This window comes from Chelonia mydas, chromosome 3 (genome assembly GCF_015237465.2).
Source record: "Chelonia mydas isolate rCheMyd1 chromosome 3, rCheMyd1.pri.v2, whole genome shotgun sequence".
NCBI classification, from domain to species: Eukaryota; Metazoa; Chordata; order Testudines; family Cheloniidae; genus Chelonia; species Chelonia mydas.
In genome coordinates this window covers 35602310-35624222 of record NC_057851.1, presented here as the reverse complement: position 1 = coordinate 35624222, position 21913 = coordinate 35602310, and the positions used below count along the sequence as shown (strand labels likewise).

General features: G+C 38.3%; 1 protein-coding gene across 1 annotated transcript in view; it reads left to right on the top strand.

Annotated features, from left to right (window-relative positions):
* Window positions 1-21913, top strand: part of TPO (thyroid peroxidase) — a 66963-nt gene that overhangs the window by 16191 nt on the left and 28859 nt on the right. Inside the window, exons 4-7 of the mRNA XM_007055654.3 lie at window positions 722-854; window positions 6910-7039; window positions 11868-12068; window positions 19897-20412. Coding sequence (XP_007055716.3) covers window positions 722-854; window positions 6910-7039; window positions 11868-12068; window positions 19897-20412 — 980 coding nt within the window. The remainder of the gene's footprint in view (window positions 1-721; window positions 855-6909; window positions 7040-11867; window positions 12069-19896; window positions 20413-21913) is intronic.

Here is a 21913-nt window from a genome sequence, read left to right as displayed (position 1 = left end):
AGCGCAGAGGAGTGGCTCTTGTTACATACGGATGTGGGTGTGGCTGCAGAGACCACAGGTCATCCTCCACCTCAGAAGGTGGGGCTGTGGGATCAGGGAGTTGCAGGCTGTGGTCACTGTTGTATTGGAATGGTGTTATGTTTCAATAAAGGAATGCAGTTGTTAATGACACGCTTTCCATGCCTTCATAAAGAGAGCACCTGACTCTTAAAGTGCAATGTTAGCTCCTTTCTGTATTTAGGTCAGCTCACCTGTAACTATATTGGCCCTAATTTTTCACTAGCTTTTTGGATTCTTTCCTTTTTGTTTGTCATATGCCCAATTCACTTTAGATATTGTTGTAAGTTTTATGCAGTTTCTCAGATCTCAGAAACTACAGTAATTTTAACTAATTCAATTAATAATTTAATCAGTTCTAATAAAACTGCCCAGATCTAGTACCTAATAAATACTATATACCTTTTTCATCTAGCCAGGGAGCAGAAATAATTCCATGTATCTACATGTCTAGGGAAGAAGAATAGCTAAAATGGCCTTATTTGTATAAACTACATGGTTAATACTTGCGAATAACAAATACATTAGCAGAAATGACAGGGATAACAGCTGACTAATGTTGACTTTTGTAATGGATTCTACTGTAACAGATACAACATTATTCTTTAACAAATAGAGCAAACAAACGGGTCATGTTGGGTTGGCTGTTTTTTTTTTTTTCCAGATCTTTTATCACCTGATATGCTCAGCATGATTGCCAATATTTCTGGATGTCTGCCTTACATGCTGCCACCAAAATGTCAAAATAATTGCCTAGCCAATAAATACCGCCTCATCACTGGTGCGTGCAATAACAGGTATGTAACTTGTGTTGTTTAGGACACAGTTCTCTTCCTGTTATTCATAAAGGTATGGTTTTTGACACAGAAGAAAATGAAATGGTTACTTAATTTCATGTTAGATTAAAGAAAACAATGAAGAAAGAAAAACCACTGTAATATCTCCATGAAAAAAGAAAGAAAACAGTGTTTCCACTATTCAGTTTTTCTCCTAGCTGTTCCCTAGCAGATAGACATTCAAAGGTACAGTACAGATTTCTTACACGCAAACCACAAAGTGATGTTAAAATGATTGTGCATCAGAGCCTTGGTTGGCTGAAGGTTTTGGGACACATTCAGTTGAACATGGTTTTGGATGAGGGGGAGGTGTCTGGTCATTGGGAGGGAGGCAGGGAGGGATAGCTCAGTGGTTTGAGCATTGGCCTGATAAACCCAGGGTTGTGAGTTCAATCCTTGAGGGGGCCATTTAGGGATCTGGGGCAAAAATTGGGGATTGGTCCTGCTTTGAGCAGGGGGTTGGACTAGATGACCTCCTGAGGTCTCTTCCAACCCTGATATTCTATGATTCTATGATCTTTGTATAATCTGTGCTTTGAGCCTCAGAGCACCGTACAGAGATACCAGCCTGCCCCAGAATGGTTTATCCACTCTGGTGAAAAGTTTCCTACATCTGGCATTCAGTGAAGGGAATGCTGCCTGGCTTCCAGACTGGTCAGCTTTTAAAGGGCCTGGAGCTTTACTGCGTCTGTGGACATAACCAACATTTAGTTAACCAGACTGTTTGGTGAACTGAATTTCAGTTAAATAGTATTGTATCATATTTTAATACTTTGACAAAAACAAAAATGATATATTGACCAGGCCTCTGTGAATTTCAAGAGCATAAACTCTTCAACAACGCATTAAATCCCAGAATTCATATTTGCTAATATCTGGGGCTGCTACAGTGAGACCTTAAAATTGACTTTTCTTAGTTTTATTTATAACTACTTCTCCTTAAAGGGCTTATTAACAAGAGCTTGCTTTTTTATTGATGAGGCCATTAGAAAAATTATGGCTGTGATTAATTTGCAGCTTTCACTATTCGCGTGGCTCAAAAATAAATGTATTATCATTGCTGCTGGTCCAATTTAGCCTCCACAAACACTGACCTGCTCTCATGTCACGACACACTTCCTAACTGCATTTGACTGCTTACTTCTCATGGTAAGAAGAACACAGGTTTTCCAAAGTGCTAACTCAAGTTATCCAGCCAAAAGCTTTTAAATAGCGAGAGAGATTTTTACGTCAGAAGAATCACCCTGATTTGATTTGCAGTGAAAGCGGGGGTGGAGGTAGAGGTGGGGTCGGGGGAGGTTCCTTAGCTGTCCCTGGGATTTGGGGGATTTGTGCTAAACTGAAAATTCCAAACAAAGAATTAACCTTGGTTAAAAAAAAACTTGTTTTGTTGTGGAATTAGTCAGTTTTGCCACATTGCAAATCTTAAATAGTGTTGTGTGGCAAGCTCTCTGATAAGAGTTGTGCAAGAGACCATCCTCAAATGCATCTACAACAGAAGATCAAATATGTGTGTCAGCTGATCCCACTAGACACCTATAGAATTGTTTAACATCTGAGATAGTACTTAATATTATAGTTGCAACTGATAACTCATTCAGTTTGGACACAGTGAGCATGACTCTCCACTATCTTGAACCTTGTGTAGTCATTTGCACACATACAAAGTGAGTATAAAATGCTACCATTCTTATTTAGTAATGTTTCACAGCCACTTGGCACTAATCAACTACAAAAAAAAATGCCAGGCAGTGGAGAGTAAGACTTTTAATATCATTGGGCCTCATGTGGTGTAAATCAGAGTGGCTCCATTGAAATACTTTGATACTATGTTCATATATGGCAACGGAGGATCAAGCCCATTGCATTACAATGTAAACAAGCTTCGAAGGTCTCAAAACACAAAAGTTAAAAAAAAAAGTGAGTTTTATACAGGTATCTGTAATTTTTCCTAGCTCTACTGTTCATAGAATCATAGAATATCAGGGTTGGAAGGCACCTCAGGAGGTCATCTAGTCCAACTCCCTGCTCAAAGCAGGACCAATCCCCAACTAAAGTTGCCTCTTTCGGATTGATGATGTATCAGAATCATGTCAGTCCAGTCACCCATTAGTAGCATGCAATTCAGGCTTAGGTCAGTAAGTCAGGGCAGCATTGCATGGTTAATTTCAGTTTGGAACAACTATTTACTTCTAAGAGGAATCTAGTTAAGATGAACTTAAAAAGCAATCAGCAAATTTCTTTGATTATAGCTGTGCTTTTGATTAATTAATCTTAAATATGTACAGTATGCATATTTGGGGCAAATAGCTTGGTTTATGGACTGTTTAACAAGCAACATTGAGATAACTTTACTTCATTGTGAAATCCTTCAAGCAAATGCATAACGTATTAGGAGTAAATGTAGGCTTGTGTGGAGACTATCCACATGGCATCAGCCATTCCCAAATGTAGCATTGCCCACACAAATAGATATTCATAGATTTATTGTCCTTAGCTTTGCTATCCAAAAGTATGTGATGGGATAACAGCCAAAAGTATGTGCAGACTTATTTTTTAATAGAGGGGGTTTGGAGGAAAGGCATGTCCAAGCAATTATTTAGCTTTGTCTTGGTCCTCAGCTAAGTGGCACTGATCTGAGTATTTTGCATTGTTTAGGGAAATGGAAGGGATTTTGAAGATTAAGGAGTTCCAGTTATGTTAGGGACAGGGAAGGATGGCTTAGTTGTTTATACTTCATGGGGCAGATCTTCAAATGGTATTATACAGTTTAGCTCAATTGATTTTAGTGGAGCTACATCATTTTACACTAGCTGGGAATCTGACTCCTGTTCTGAAACCCGTGGACTCCATCGAGCTATTGATTCAAAACAGGCCATATTATGTTTAGCCCTTTCCTTTTGCAAAGTAGATACATGAATACTGCACCAGGGAGTTTACCATCTTGAATGAGATCTCATATCCCAAGCTTTCACTGGATACTTCAGAGATTCTTTGCACTTTTTATATGAGCAGGGTTTTGCCGAAACTTTGTTGGCCTGCACCTCCACTTTCCCATTGTTCTGCAGTGCACTAGTTGGTAGCGGAGCGTGCTGCATTATGGGAAGATGTTGTTATCTCAAGGAAATTATTTTCAAAAGAGAGATTAGAATTTTCAAAGGCATCTGAGAGTTATAAACCCCAGCCAAAGTTAAATTTCAGTTAGGTAAATAATGTAGATACACTGTTTAGAAAACGGTTCTTTTTGAAAATTATCATAAGTTCCATAATGCTGTTTATTTTTCTAGCTGAAAAGATGTCTTTAACTCCCCTGTATGTGTTGGGGACTGGGAGAATATCTCAGTCACTTTTTTATTCTGCTATAATCAATTTGAGTAGATTTTGAACTTTTCACTCAAGTGTAACTCAAACAGGAAATTCAGAATTTCTGTTTCAAATGTTTAAAAATAGCAGCTATGGAATTGTATTGGCAGCTAATGCATGTGGAGTGAAAGGGCTGGGCAGTCCCAAATGCATCATGTGCAAAAAAGATAAAATAATGTGTTTTCTAGCTCTAAAATCTAGTTATTACAGAAATGAGTTGTCCAGCTAGTTAGGTTATTGTCTTTAACCAACAAAGGAATTTCATTATATAATTCTCATTCTTGCATCCTTATGGCCATTTGTTCAAGTGCCTTTCATGTGAAAACTTAAGTGTAATAACAAAGGATCCATGCTTGCAGCTATTTCTTTGTGCATCTCCGGGTTGTGTCCCTGACATCTCAGAAAGATTTGAAACATAGAGTCCTCCACTACAGTATTATATAGTCATACCACATTAATTCAAATATTTCCTTTCTACATCTTGATACCAAAACCAGGCACACTAAAAAAAAGAGCATTCAAAAGATATAAATCCAGGTAATAAACTGCATCTTAAAACTTCAGGTCCCTTCTAAGGCACAACAAAACAAATTTTGAGCTATCCAAAAATGTGTAATGCCAGTATGAGTGAGTGAAAAATCTCCACTTGACATAGAAGGAATCATATTTGATTACATCATAAGGATCTGTGAAACAGTAACCCTCTATTTCAACTGCCTGGGGATAAATCCTGCTCACTTAATTCCATGGACTTCAGGGGTGGGGGGGTTTGTTTGAATAATATAAACTGGATTCATCTCTGGATCTTTTTCACAGTCTTTTCTTTCTACATTTTGATCATAAATTGCCTTTTAATGAATTTTTCCAAAGTGCTCAGTTTTGAAACAGCAGATACTATTAAAAATAAGTAGAACTATAATATGTGAATGCAGAGAATAGAGCAGGAATCCATAAATATAGAATCAAGTGTATTTGTTAAACTACACAGGCTTGATACACTGTTTAAGAGGGCATTAATTCCATCTTTACATAATAATAAAAAGCATCTGAAAGGGATTTTACTGCAGTAACATTCTAGTGAGCTGCTAAAATATAAAAGCAATCAGGAGAAAAATCACTGGTTAAGCAGTTAAATTAACATTTCATTATTTTTAATTGAGTGGAATAGCACTACACTATGTGCAGTACTTTATGCAATTTCAATAAAGACAAATCAACTGTAACTAATTTGAATGCTTTATTAAGGCACATTTCAACCTTCCAGTGTGAATTATTCAGGTTAATTAAGTGTATTACTGTCCCATATAGCTTTGCAAATTGAGCCACTTTGGTATGCTGAAGATCAGTGGAGTATTAATAAAATAATTGTTCCCAATTTAGTGTCTCCATAGCATATAGATGTATGTGTAACACCCTGTAGTTCCACTTTCTGTCTCTGAACATTCCTAGTTCTTTGTGGCTCAGCCTTAGAATATCAGAGTAAACCTAATATGCTTTTAATATTTTATCTCTGCTTTTGAATATTGTGTGTATTTAGCAAGTTATGAAATGTACTAGATTGAGCATCCTAGACACCTACTTAAGTACTGCCTTTTGCTACAGAACTGCACCAGCTTACCGATAGTGCCCCACCAATGTGCTTCAACCCTACCCTATCTACCTCTACAGTGACAGGGAAATTCAATTTCAATGCCTATTTAGTCCCTGGCTTTCAGGGGTGCCAGTTGGGCTGGAGCAGAGGTGTTTATGATCCGGATTGAGAGCGCTAAACTAATTTCTCATGGGCTATTACAGCATCATGAGATGGTCTGAAGCTGCAAAACATAAATCTGAATTTTAAATATCACAGATTGCGGGGGAGAGGAGGGGAAATTAGGGGTTTTTAGTTTAATTCATTGTAAAAATAGGGACTATTTACAGAATTAAGATCCAGAGTCACCAAAAATTCTGAGGATTTGGTTTGGGTCTGTCTGTGCTTCTGACCTGCTTATTTTGAGCTCAGTTGCCAATTTATTGATCCAGACAGTCTCACATCCTTTCTCCAATGTAAAGTATTTTGAATTTAAGTGATAGGTAGATTAGATATGTTTATGATGGAAGGAGGACCTGGGTCCAGTCCAGGCCTCAGTGCGGGTTTTGTCATTGACTTCATTGGAGACAGAATTTCACCTTAGGTTTCTTCACTCCCAGTCATGATCCCTACTCCCTAAGATGATTGCCTCCCTACATCCTCACCGACCCACTGATCACTCCTCTTCCCTCCAGCCCCACTCTTCCCTGCCCTAACACCCAATTCCAAGCTCTAAACAAGAGCACTTGATGAAGGCCAGCAAGAGCTGTAACATTTCTTTCCCTTTTTTTCTAATGAATGAGTACACAGTCTCGAAGTCCTTATGTGGGCAAAGCACCCATAGATTTTTAAAGGAGAGTAGCCTAAGCTAGGAACATAAATTCAGGCCCTGAAATTTTTTATTTTAGTAAATAAAGTCTTTTTAGCCCTTCCTTTGGGGCAAATTGGCTTTGGTATGCCTTGGTATCTTTTCAGAGATCTTTTAAATAAATAGCCCAGTATCTGGGAATACACTCATGTCTGATGAATATTTTAAAATTAAAACTGTTGGAAAAAACATTTTCTAATCTTTTATTTCCCCAGGGAACATCCTAGATGGGGAGTCTCCAACACTGCTCTGGCTAGATGGCTCCCTCCAGTTTATGAAGATGGAATCAGCCAGCCCAAAGGATGGAATCCCAACTTCTTCTTTAATGGATCTCAACTGCCATTGGTTAGAACACCATGAAATCATTTGAAACACTGGATTTGGGCTACATGCATGCCTGGGACTGTACAATCCCTTTTAAATCAATGAAGTCAAACTGCAGTTGAATATGGTTCATTAGCACTTATGTCGACACAACTTTTCTGAAAAAAACAACCCCCTAAGTGACATAAGATTTGCCAGCATAAGCGCTCGTGTACACAGCGCTATGTTGGTGGGAGACACTCTCCCGCCAACATAGCTACTGCTGCTCATTGAGCTGGTTTTATTCTGTCGACGGGAGAACTCTCTCCTATCAGCATAACATAGCTATATGAACAATCTTACAGCTGTGCCACTGTAAGCTTGTAAGTGTAGACATGGCCTAAATTTTGGAGTGGTGTGTTTTAATTAAGCATATATTCAGGAGTACAACTACATGAGTCCTCTCTTTATACTCAAACCTTACTTAGGCATGACTTCAGTTGGAGTTTCCTTGAGTAAGGATTTGGGCCATTATTGGATATTTAATTAGTACCTGAAGTATAGGCATGGATTTGACATTTAAGAAAGAAGGCAAAGCCTTTGCAATTAAAACTTTAATACATATTCCAATAACTGCATCACAGTAGTGCATTCAGCGGTTTATATCACCAGCATTTTGTCTGAAAATAGATTGGTAATGGTCTAGATTGAATAACTACTGAATTGAAATTTGCTCTGAGGTACTGCCAAACCAGATTTTTATACAGTGCTTGTTTTATAAAAGTCTGTACTCGAGAACTGTGGAGAGAGTTGGGCCTATAAAGTGGCCAGTGGAAAATCCTACTCTATGTACATTTACAATTGTGTGGTCTTTTTAATGAACTTGGTGGCTGAAGTAAACAGAGAGCCATTTATTCTGCAGTTGTGATAAGAACCTTTGAAAAAGAAATCATTAATTCACTATAAGGAGACTATTACATGCACAGTAGTTACTTAAGGCAGCTTCTGGATAACAACATAAATGGGAAATGTACTGCAGGTAAATATATTGTTCATTTTATATACAGCAATACAATTTATTTGCACATTAAGATAACACAATTGCACAAATATTACCAACATACCGTGATTTCATCTATTATGTAATTCAAACTACTAATGTAAGGAACCACTGCAATATTACTTTTTGGATTTTTGAATTACTTTGGATTTTTGCACAGCAAATTGTTATAATACAGCAGAGATGGCAATAGTGAAAGGTCTGAACCAAAACATTTATATCTGAAACTGGATGCAAACTTCCCTATGTTCAGTGGAGAGGGTTGGATCTGGTGTGTCTGCTTCAGGCCCATCTCAAATTGTCAAATTTACCTCTTACTATATTGACTCAGAAACCACAGTCTTTTGTTGTATTCATTTTACCCTTCACATATTTAATAATGATGGGAGATAAATTTTAGTGTTAATGTCACTTTCAAGTCCTTTCACAAATTAAATGGCATCATAACTTTAAGCAGTACAGTGTGGGGTTTATAGATGAAAAACTGACATTTCAATGAGAAATTTTACAGTGGATGTTATCAATCGCACATATTTCCAGGTTCATTAAGTCTTGTGCTAATGGAGTGAAACACATTAAAAAAAAGCTTGTACTATTGCAAGGAATTTGATCATTCAGCATAACACCAACAAGCTTCCCTCCCCTTTTATTAAACTACACTTTAAAATACCATACAATATACGAATATGAAATTAGTGCTATGTAAAAAAAAATAAAAATTCTATGCTGTTTTTTCCCTTAGTTGCAGATTTCAGTTATTTGTGTTCTTTTATCTATTATAAGTTACTCTTTAATAGCAGGTTTCAGAGTAGCAGCTGTTTTAGTCTGTATTTGCAAAAAGAAAAGGAGTACTTGTGGCACCTTAGAGACTAACCAATTTATTTGAGCATAAACTTTCATGAGCTACAGCTCACTTTGTCGGATGCATTCAGTGGAAAATACAGTGAGGAGATTTATATACACACAGAACATGAAAAAATGGGTGTTATCATACACACTGTAAGGAGAGTGATCACTTAAGATGAGCTATTACCAGCAGGAGAGCGGGGGTGGGGGGGGGAGAAAACCTTTTGTAGTGATAATCAAGGTGGGCCATTGCCAGCAGTTAACAGGAACGTCTGAGGAGCAGTAGGGGGTGGGGGGGGGGAATAATCATGGGGAAATAGTTTTACTTTGTGTAATGACCCATCCACTCCCAGTCTCTGTTCAAGCCTAAGTTAATTGTATCCAGTTTGCAAATTAATTCCAATTCAGCAGTCTCTCCTTGGAGTCTGTTTTTGAAGTCTTTTTGTTGTAATATTGCAACCTTTAGGTCTGTAATTGAGTGACCAGAGAGATTGAAGTGTTCTCCGACTGGTTTATGAATGTTGTAATTCTTGACATCTGATTTGTGTCCATTTATTCTTTTACGTAGAGACTGTCCAGTTTGACCAATGTACATGGCGGAGGGGCATTGCTGGCACTTGATGGCATATATCACATTGGTAGATGTGCAGGTGAACGAGCCTCTGATAGTGTGGCTGATGTGATTAGGCCCTATGATGGTGTCCCCTGAATAGATATGTGGACACAGTTGGCAACGGGCTTTGTTGCAAGGATAGGTTCATGGGTTAGTGGTTCTGTTGTGTGGTGTGTGGTTGCTGGTGAGTATTTGCTTCAGGTTGGGGGGCTGTCTGTAGGCAAGGACTGGCCTGTCTCCCAAGATTTGTGAGAGTGATGGGTCTTCCTTCAGGATAGGTTGTAGATCCTTGATGATGTGTTGGAAAAGTTTTAGTTGGGGGCTGAAGGTGACGGCTAGTGGCGTTCTGTTATTATCTTTGTTGGGCCTTTGTTGGGCTTTGTAGTAGGTGACTTCTGGGTACTCTTCTGGCTCTGTCAATCTGTTTCTCCACTTCAGCAGGTGGGTATTGTAGTTGTAAGAATGCTTGATAGAGATCTTGTAGGTGTTTGTCTCTATCTGAGGGGTTGGAGCAAATGCGGTTGTATCGTAGAGCTTGGCTGTAGACGATGGATCGTGTGGTGTGGTCTGGGTGAAAGCTGGAGGCATGTAGGTAGGATTAGCGGTCAGTAGATTTCCGGTATAGGGTGGTGTTTATGTGACCATCGCTTATTAGCACCGTAGTGTCCAGGAAGTGGATCTTTTGTGTGGACTGGTCCAGGCTGAGGTTGATGGTGGGATGGAAATTGTTGAAATCATGGTGGAATTCCTCAAGGGCTTCTTTTCCATGGGTCCAGATGATGAAGATGTCATCAATGTACCACAAGTAGAGTAGGGGCATTAGGGGATGAGAGCTGAGGAAGCGTTGTTCTAAGTCATCCATAAAAATGTTGGCATACTGTGGGGCCATGTGGGTACCCATAGCAGTGCCGCTGATTTGAAGGTATACATTGTCCCCAAATGTGAAATAGTTGTGGGGTGAGGACAAAGTCACAAAGTTCAGCCACCAGGTTTGCCGTGACGTTATTGGGGATACTGTTCCTGACGGCTTGTAGTCCATCTTTGTGTGGAATGTTGGTGTAGAGGGCTTCTACATCCATAGTGGCCAGGATGGTGTTTTCAGGAAGATCACCGATGGATTGTAGTTTCCTCAGGAAGTCAGTGGTGTCTCCAAGATAGCTGGGAGTGCTGGTAGCGTGCTGAGGTAGGGAGTCTACATAGCAGAACATACAGAGTAAAGGTAAGGGATAAATATTAGAATTACCGTAAGACAGAATATTAGAAGACAGTGTAGCTCAAAGCCATTTCCATGGTCATTTACAGCACATAGTTACAGAGATATGAAAACCTTTGTCAGTAAATTACAGTGAACCCCCGATGGCCTCTATACTCCTGTGAGTAAGTTATTCCCATGTGGGAGACTGGAAATGCCACCAATGTGCACTTTCAATGAATTTTCCCCCATTTCTGTGAGTTTCCCACCAAGTTGCAATCCTGCAAAACCGCTGGGGTTTTGGGCCACAGACCCCCTGCCATCTGCACAGAGGGTGTGTACCGCTGTACTGTCTCCTAACCTACTATTTCTGTGCAGTTCTTTCAGCAGTGTGACTCAGCAGGCTGCTGTCCATGAGAGGGTGTTTCACAGCCCCAAAGAGAAATCTGAAAGATAATGTTGTCTAAGTCAGTATTAACTTGTGTTGGTTTGCCCTGATGATTTTGGTTGGGTGAAGAGGCAACTATGCCATGTTGAGTAAGCATCCCCTCATGTAAACCTCTCAGAAGGGTTTCTGCAGAGTTGAGATAAGGAGCATGTTGAGGAGCTGGCTATCCCCACAGACAGATTCACTGGGTCTTGACTTCCTTCTGCCTGGGAATATTGAGTGGAACATTTGGGTCTCTGTTTGGTACCTAAAATGTCGTGTATGTGAATAGCTTGTATGGCACGGAGCAGTGTGAAGCCCCAGTAACTGCATTAATTGGAGGCTGCCCTGCTAACACTGCACCTTTGTTAAAAGAATAGAACAAATAGAATGAAAACTTTTTAGACATTGTAAAAGAAAACATGTGTGATTCAAAAGACTCAGAAAAGAAGCTGATCAGAGATGTCCTACTCATTTGGTAACTAAACAGGAAAACTCAGCTGAAATATCTTTGAACTCGCTTTGTGATACTGACATCTCAGCTTTTGAACAGGAATATCAGCCTGTCAGTGTCTTTTTAAAACAAGCCATTAGAAGTACTCCACAACATAAAATATCCTGGCAAAAGTGATAGCTTTTATCACTACTTCCTCTGCTTTTTTAGTGTTTTATCCATATGTAAAAGGTAAATAATATTTGGCATCCCAGGTAAATTAACTCTTTTTTTCCTAGGTTCGTGAAGTGACAAGAAAAATTATTCGTGCATCTAATGTTACGGAAGACAATCTATATTCTGATGTCATTATGGTGTGGGGACAATACATAAGTCATGACATTTCATTCACACCTCAGAGCACAAACAGAGCTGCCTTTCTAAGAGGAGTAGAATGCAAGATGACATGTGAAAACCAAAAATCATGTTTTCCAATAAAGGTATGATTTAAAATTTATTTGTTCAAGAAAAGCACTAGTTGGCAAACAGGTAAAGTAGATTGTGAGAGAATGGCATTTGACAGATCATGCAGAAATAACAAAGCAAAAAATAATAGAATATTTGCAGTCTGACATAATTAATTAATGATGCAGGAAGGCAGATATATAAATAGATTTATATAGAGATAATCCTATATTCATCTCCACATATACATAGATAAAAGTAGATAGATAAATAGATAAAAGGTAGATAAAAGTAGGATATCAAGGATATTTAGTACAAATATAATGATTTTTAGCTGTGGGGTTTATGTTGTAGAGAACTCTTCTATCAGGCAAGAAAAAATATTGTTACTATTTTCATGTATCAAGGTTTTTGAATTCCAGTGAGGAAAGTAGGAAAATCGTCATAAATAATCCTCTTTTTAAACTGTCACTCAGCTAAAGTGCAGTAATTTTACCATGGGAAGGCAAGGATATTTCCATCAGCTAATGCAAACTTTTGAAAGGAGATGTGTTCTCACTATGTGGCTAAAATGATCTGCAGAGTTTTGCAACACTTACATACATGGGGTCATTGCTTTTGAGAAGATGGGAAAAGTCGGACTTCAGGAGCTAGTGATTTCCTAGTAGGAAAAGAAATGAGCTGGCATAGATGCATGATTCTATACCATGCCTGATGAATTTATAAGTAAGATCGTTTCACGCAGATGATAGGTGGCAAACTTGAAATACAGCTTGAAACTCACAAATGTACTGTCATGGACCCTTACAATTCCACATGCTGTCCCGCAAGGATGTTCCCACTCCCACCCATCCTACATTATGAATAACACTGAGTTGTCCCCCCCACACACACCAGAGCTTCAATAAAGAATTTCATGTTCAAACCCTAAAACCTAACTTCAATCCTGTGACTGCTTCTACTCTGAAAGCACTGCTTCCATTCTTGTACAGAGCTTCCTAGTGATAAACTATGGATTCCCCCAAGACATAAGACTTGGTTATCTATTGCCCTGCACCTTGTGCAGTTTTTTATGCTATTTCAAAGTAGCCCAGTTTGCATTCATCTTCCATTTGAATAAATGACTGTACACGATGCAGGGCAATGGGTGATCAGATCTGTAGCCTTCTGAGTAGCAGGTGAGGCTGTTGTGGAAATCATGGAGGGAGTTTCAGACTGTTTAGATGTTGAAAATAAATTTTAGATTAATATCCTAATTTGACTAAGCTAATGTCATCTGAACCTTTAAATCTGTTGAGGTTTGCCCATCTCTATTCTTCATTGTTTCTTTGATGATTCCAAACAAATGACAGTGACATCATTTGAATATTTTACTCATTCTGTTGACTAGTTAGACCACTCAATTATGATGTGCTTCTTGTCTGGCGGTTCCTTTCCATTAGCACGAGGTAGATACAGTAGAACAGCAATCATCTTGAGCAGAGTCTTCCATCCCCCCCCCCCGATTTTCTTTTTTTAATTTTTCAGGTAAGAAGCTCATAAGAGATGTGTCCTTATCATCTTGAATCTGTTTCTTCTTGTTAATCATACTCCTCAGCTTTACTTGACATTTTTACCTGCCAAGACATATCAAACATGCCATGACACATCTCTTGGGAAGTTAGAAAACTGTGCGTTTTGAGAGTATCAAATGAAGATGGTTCATTTTTCTAATGGACCCTGTTATGTGCAGAGTGTTTATAATCTGAGTTTTACTTTCTTACAAAGTTTTAGAGACTTTGAGGGCAGTAGCTGACATTTCCTTAGAACAAAAAGGTGATTGAATTAAGCAATTTTGAAGCTCTCCTTTTATAACAAATGGTATTGCATCAAATATTTGTTAAATTGTGAAAAATATCCACCCTCTTCAGCGTGTAAGTACATCCATATCCATTAGATTTCTCAGATCTAATACCAGGGCAGATGAAGATGGATGTACTTCTACTTCTGAGTTATATGCCAAGTACTTCACATGCACTTTTGCCAAGGCGATAGGAAATATTACACAAAGCAGTTCTTTACTGTGACCAGATGAAGCATTTTTCTTACTTTGAAAAAGGAGCTAATAAAATTTCCCTCAAGGATGAGCTTTCTCCTGAAAGCTAAAGTAGGTTGTTTTTTTTTTTCCATTTTGAAAAGCAAAATAAAAAGAAACAAACGAACAGAAAAACAGGTAACAAATTGTCACATTCTGAGGAACAGTCCAGATCAGTGATGGGTTGTGTCACTGTTTGTCCATAACCTTGGGAGCCTCACAATGCTTTGCCTTTGTAACTCCCAACCTGAGCTGCTCACAACCAGCCTACCAGCAGGCCCTCAGTGTCTGTGTATTAGAAATCCCTGGTTCAGCAGCTCTGACCCCAGCAGCCTGTCTACAGCCTTTGTTTCTATGGGCAGGGTGAGCCCAACACACTCCCAATTTCAAATTTTCCCAAAACTGTGTGCTATGCAATGTCCAGCCCTCTCCTGGACAGTACAGAGAAATAATATGGGTTGGTTTTTTTTTTGTTCCTTTAAAGACACAAAAGCACATCACAGCGTATTAACTTAACGAGGGGTAAATATAACCTTCCCATTAAATATAGCACTGAGTTGGTTTATGGTAAAATTGAACACATTTATTAACAAAATATAAATAGGATTAAGTGAGTTCAAGCTTAAGTAAAGGTTACAAGTAAAACAAAACAAAATACAGTTCTAAAAGTTAATCTAGCAAGATACAGGCTTTGTTCAAGATGTTTTTCTGATGTTTTCCTTACCGTCATTCTTCTTCCCAGCCTTGCTTGACTTCCCCTCAGTCAGGACTTCCCACAAAAGTACAAGGTTCTCGTCTTCCTAGGTGACATATCTTTGCCTAAGCAAGGTTTTCACCCTCTTGATTGAAGGACCATCTTTCTCAGCTTGCAAGGGCTCTGTTCCCTAGTGCTGGATGCCAAAGATGGGCTTTGTCCTCACTTCTATCTTCCATAGTTCAATTAACTTGTCTCAGGAGGCAGGATGACCTCATGCTGTTCCTCTCTTCTTGTGGGCTGCCCCCCACCCCCGGTTTGTTTTTTATGTAAATTGGGCTTCCATTGTTTCGATTCCATAATACTTAATTAGAGACAGGTAAGTAGCTATGACATTTGCTCCTGTCTGAGCAGCCTGTACAACCTAATATCAATGAGTATCTGTAATTCCTTACATAATGCTAATACATACAGTTCACAATGATATTTATCACCAGTGTTTCTTTAACTTTCATTAAAGACCTCACTTGATATGCTTTTATACTACAGTAATATTGTATACAATCAGTTGATTCAATTCATATCACTTGATGTTCAAGCCCCCGTCTTTGTAAACCAGTAAACCTTTGCAATTAATTCTTCTGAAAAGTAAAACCCAGACTAAACGTTTCTCTCCTGCTGGGTGCAAATGTCATGCTGTACTCTCTCCCTCGCTAGCATGAGGTTTGCTTCTATCCCCCATCAGCCTGATGAATCTGTTTACTCCCTATACATAAACTGAAGTAAATACACAGTCTTATGTTCAGGATAGACCTGTTAAATAACTCTTCCCTATATACCCGGTTCAAACACATTTTAGTTAGTTTTAATTCCAGAATATATTCATAACTCATAACTTATTGTGTACATTAGTTTTCAAGTGATACCTCAAAAAGCATATTTTGTAATGTAAGTAAAGAATTCGTAAATATTAAGGCCAAAAATAACCATTACGGTCATCTAGTATGACCTCTTGCCACAGAATTTCATTTGATTCCTGCATCAAGCCCATAACTTCTGATTGAGCTAGTTCACATCTTTCAGAAAGATATAAAGGGATCACTTCATCCAATACTGGGATGGGATACCACAGCTGTTTTAACAGAGCATTATAACTCTTTGGGACAGGAAGAGGTGGGAAATATTGTATCCAGAAAGACAGGCTATGCACAGTAATCTCTCCGAGACTTAATGAAATGGAAAAACCTGTCTATAAAAAACAGGAGTTCTCCTTTATATCTTTCACAGTAGAGATGTGCCAGAGTTGTTTAGATTTTTTTCTGAGCCCAGCAGCCTCATGTACAGTTGCTATCTGTGCCCTTGGTATCCACTAAATGAACTGCAGTAGTCAGAACTATTTATCCTAATCCCAATCTAATTAAAATATATTCAGCCTTTTGTTTTAGAGAGGTACATATTTAAAGAGGTTTCAGCCTTAATCTTCTAAAATGGACTCTGTCTCTTTGTCATAGTGATCCTAGCCCTTCTGAATCCTACCTGGGCTTTATCTCTAATTTTTTTTAAAATTAATCTCTCCTGATTTGAGGGTTAGGTATAGGGAATCCCTTTCAAACCACTCGAATGTTCAAAACAGAAGAAACCTTTTCAATATGACCACTGCAAGCCCTGACTGATTCCTGCATGGGGCCCTTTCAACAATAAATGGCAAAAATCACCAGCATAATTTATATCTTTAAAACAGCATCAGCTGTAAAATAGACCCATAATTAAATGGATGGGGAGACTGAGATGCTTTTTCACCCTACAGTGGTCACTTCAGGTCAGAGTCAAGGCACATTATTAGGGCTTCCATAGTTTACTGTTCTGTCCTGGTTTATTATTTATTGTATTACAGTAGTTTATAGAGACCCCAACTGATATCCCCAAAGTCTCATTGTGCTAGACACTGTACAGAGCCATAATAAGAGATAGTTCTGAAAAACTTACAATCTAAATAGACAAGGCACAAAAGGTGAAAAAGGAAACTGAGGCACAGAGAGGTGAGATAACTTGCCCAAGGTTACCCAGCAAGCTAGTATCAGAGCCGGAAATAGAATTTAGGTCTGTCTTCTGAGCCATGGACTACCCTGCCTCTCAGAATCTCCTGTACAGAAACAGAGGATTTGAGTTTTCCTTGCTATGAATATAGAAAACTTCCACAAGCCCTGAATTCCCTTTAAAAAAACTGAACACCTCTGATCGTGTTGTCACTTTCCACAGAACCAGCTCACTATAGGACTTAGAAGACAATGCAGTGCGTTGAAACAGTTTGTGACTTTCATTCTGCTACACTTCACCACCAGCAAGTTCCTTTGTGAATTTATAATATAATTTTAAGTTTATATGCAGCTAACCCAGGAAAGCTACCATAGCCAGGCTGGGTGGTTTGTTTTTTTGGTTTTTTTCGGGGGGGGAGGTTGCTTTGTTTTGTTTACCTCCTTAATTATTCTTTGCAAAGAAATGGATTGATAGGAATATTCTTCATTGATTTTTAGAGAGAAATGCCATTTTATATTCATTTCAATAAAAAAGGACTTTTTTCCAGGTCACGTTTGATGTCATTTGAAAAAATAACATAGAAAATTTTCATTTGCACATTGAACTGCTGGCTGCACACTACTTAGCCCATGAAAAAGAAAAGGACTTCATTATACAGTTCTGCCAGTCCCTTAATGTTCATTACTGTTGCTTTCCTCCATTGGGGCACAGAATAATCTGAATTAAAATTGCAGAGGCAGTTAACGAAAGAATATTTACTGTGAACTCCACGGACTCTTGGTCTGTTTTGTTGTGGTCCTCTTTGTTTACTAAGTTAAAGACCAAACATACATTTTTCAATTATACCCAAAATCTTCCAACCGTTTCCTGATAATTAGAAGCAAGAGGTAGTCAAATGCACACAGCACTCTGTAGCTGTCAGTCTCAGAAGACACTGTACTTGGAATAGAAACCTAGCCTTTTGCTCACCCTACCAGCTGAAGGGAAGCACAGACCACCGTAGCAGCAAGAGTCTTAATAATGGGGACAAACTCTAGACAGGAAACCCAAGGGAAAATAAATAATTGATTTCAACAACTGAAGGAAGAAACAGCAAAATAAACAAAATATATTGTTACTCACAAAATATAATAACCTACCATTGAAACTATCCTACTTAGCTAATGGGGAAAGAAGTGAGAGGATTTCTTAAGCAGACAGGTTTTAATAAGCTTAGAAAATAAACAAGTATTGCTTTAACATGGTAATAGCACTTCCTACAGTGATGAGCTTTCAGTAGTTAGAAAAATCTATTTAACAAACGAGATAAAAATACCAGCACCATGTAAAGTTGTTAAGCTCCATTCCACAGTTCCCTTTAGCCTTTTTTCACCCCCTTTAAATCAGATTTTATTTCCATAACCCCCAAAGAGATTTCTTGCTTCTATGATCTCCCTTCAGCCCCATCCACACCCCTTTGATCTTTTCACAGGATATTCCAGCTGTCTCAAATTTGTGCCCATGTCAACACTGGTTTTGGAGCCTGCTGAACTAACTTGTTTAAATAACAAAAATCTACCAAAACAATGTAGAAATGTGAAAGATAATTATATGACCTTGTAGGATGTCTGCAACATTAATATGTCTGTCCATGCTTCTTTGCTGCTGTAGTATTTGTTTGAAAATTGAACAGCAAAGAAATAGGATGAAAAGAAAAAGCGGATTAGGTCAGGTGTCTCTTCAAAGCAGATGTGTTTGACTTTATCAAATGTCTGCAGATGGTTCCCCTCTGGGGGATATTTCAGCAACTTCAGTAAGTGGTACCTGTACTTGCTTACCAGTGGTAAAAGATCAATGGGTAAGAAAGTATAGATTTTCCCCAAAGTTCATAATTGCATATTCTTTGAAACTCAAAATCATGTTTTTAACAGCAGTTTTCATTGGAGGTGTGTATTTTTAATCTCCTGGGCTTGACACATACTAGTTATGGCTCACCATGTCTCATTACACTGTGCGTGGTGATCGGTTAGAATCTGGAAATGATGGGATTTTCAGAAAACTGCAGTTCATAAAAGCAGCTCTGTATTAAACAGGGCAGATAGACTTCAGATATTCTGAAACATGGTTGTTTTTATTTTAGTGATTAATTTTATTTTCTTGAACAGGATAGCTGACTCAGATTTTCTCTCTTGGGTTTCCTAAAATGTAAAGAGATCCTGTCCTCCTCTGCCTGCTTATTTAAGAAGGCTTACAGGAGAGAAGCTCTGTAACGACTCACCTTAAGAGGTTCAGGGGAGAGGCCTCCATGGTGCACACCTCCTAATCAACCCACAAAATGTCCATTTAGGGCATAATCCCAAACTCATTGAAGTAAAAGTGATGTTGATATCATTTGACATCACAGCTTCTCTATACATCTCATTGATTTCAATGGGCTTTGGATCAGGCTATAACTGAGGCAAAGTCTCCCTGATCCATGTACACTGTACAAAGACGAGCACTCTGAAGCAAAAGCTTTTGCACAGTCCTGATCTGGACTATAGACACTTCACTATATATGCGTGTAGGCAGCGAGATTAACTGCACGTGTGCAAGCAGCATGGCTTTCTGAAATGAGAAAACTCATGCAAAATCTATTATAGCACACAATGGTCAATGATTCATAACTTGATCATGTCAAAAACAATTTTTACCAGAACAGTTTCACCAGAACTCACAAGCAATTCTATTCAGTGAGACCTGAAGAGACGAATTCATGATGAATTTCATGAGTTCAATTCAATAGAACTGTTCAGAAAACATAGCAGTAATTTTTTTTTAATGGAGAAAGTATATTTTTTTCACTCTGCCTGTTCTCAAAAATGGCTAGACCATTTTTGCTCAAACTTCAAAAACATAAATAAAGAACACAGCGACAACCCTAGAAAATTTCAGTCCAGAAAATAGGTGTTTCAAAAAGATTTGAGCAACTGAAAAGTAGGGCTTAGAATGGAAACCTTTATGGAACCCTTAGTGCAGTAGTCACTTCCAGTCCAGCTATGTTATTTTCACTGCAGAAAATGTCTATTTTATTACACAGGTATTTGCCAATGATACACTATCCACAGGAAGAGAGTGCATGCCTTTTTACCGTTCATCTCCTGCATGTGGCACTGGTGATCATAGAATTCTCTTTGAAAATCTATCAACATTGAAACCAAGAGAACAGATCAATGGTTTAACCTCTTTCCTTGATGCTTCCACTGTCTATGGCAGCACGCCTGCTGTGGAAAACAAACTGAGGAATTTTACAAGCAAAGAAGGCCTCCTTAGAGTAAATGTGCGATATTATGACAATGATCGGGACTATCTGCCTTTTGTAGACCAGGTACCATCTCCCTGTACACAAGACCCCAACTCAGATGAAGCTGAAAGGATCGAATGCTTTATGGCTGGGGACAGCAGGTCTAGTGAAGTAATCTCTTTGACAGCTATGCACACCTTGTGGCTGCGAGAACACAACCGCCTGGCTAAAGCACTGAGAAAACTGAACAGGCACTGGAGCTCGGAAACGGTTTACCAAGAAGCTCGCAAAATTGTTGGTGCTCTACATCAGGTTGGCTGACTACTTAATTGTCAATTTATTCCTTTGACTCGGCTACAATTTAATTAAGCACAAACTGAAAATGTGTTTTCATGAGCTGAATGGCTTTTTGAGGCCCATGTTCCTTTCCTTGCTGTCTCTATTTTGTACTTCAGATTTTTGGTGTCAGATTTTCATTCTTTTCTCAAACATCTTGATATTTAGATTCTTTCACTTGTTCAGATCCCACCCCTCTCTGCTGTCATTTTTTCTGGCTTCTTTTACTGGACTTTCTAGCTGCATTTCCTCTTTCCTCAGACTTTTCCTTCTATCTGTTTATTCTACTGAAGTCTCTTCACTCTTTCTGGCTCTCTTCTTTATAGCAATTTTGGAAAAGGAAACAAGTAAAAAGTAGGTAAATCTCCCACAGTGCACAAAAGTTTGTCTTTCTAATGCAAAATCTATAAACAAATATTTTCCTTCCATAAAAAGACCATAAGCTTCACACTACCAAACTAATGCATAAACCCCTAGGGCATAGACTTTGGGCTCTAAAACTTGGGAAGGAGAAATCAATATGGAAAATAACAAAGCAGACAGGAAAGTAGACATACAGAGTTTCATATTAAATCAATGAGTAGAAATCTTCATAATTAAACTGAAATTCTAACATCCACCAGGGTTTCACTTTCAAGAATTATAATCTTCAACATTAAGATACTCTTACGAGATATTTTGTTTTCATTTTATTTAAAATATGTCTCTCCCAACCATTCCACTGTGGTTTGAAAAATCTACCCTTAGATTACAGAGTGTATTTATTGATTCACAGACAAGTAGAGTAAATATTGCATCCAGGTATCCAAATCAAGTAAAAACTCTTTACATTACCAATTCACTCTGAACTATGAATTTGGACATGAACATTATATTTAGGTCATAAAACTAACTTTTCTTTAGCAGTTTTCAGTGGGGAAAATGGTTATTTCTGCTTGTTCACACTGATCCGGTCTCTGTTATAATCCATAGCCCTGGATCTGAAATATCAGATTTGGAACACTTTGAAAACAACAGGCCTTTCACACAGTCTCTAATTGCTAGCAGCTGAAATATTTGTGACACCAGATTGTGGATTTTTCTGAAGAGTAATAGGGAGAAAAACAGACTTTATTGATCATGAAAAAATATTGCTCTCCTTCCACCTGAACTCGCTGTTTGCAGTAAACATAGAATGATTCCTTCAGGAAACCATGTGCAGTCGATGTGAGACTACTGGTTGCACGAAGAAAGAATACACATAGAGAAATAACTCCTTTTATTTGGAATCAGTACATAATCAGTTTGTTTTAGATAGTCAGGCCATTAGCTTCTCTTCCAGCTTTCCAAAGTCAATTCCTCTCTCATAAGTGTTTTTTTGTTTTGTTTTGTTTTAAAATCGTTGTATTAACAAACTCGGAATGGTTCTTGGTACTAGTTAGAAGAAAAGAGCAAATCAGAAATCCCAAAACTAGGCTTTTCTGTACTTGTATGTTAG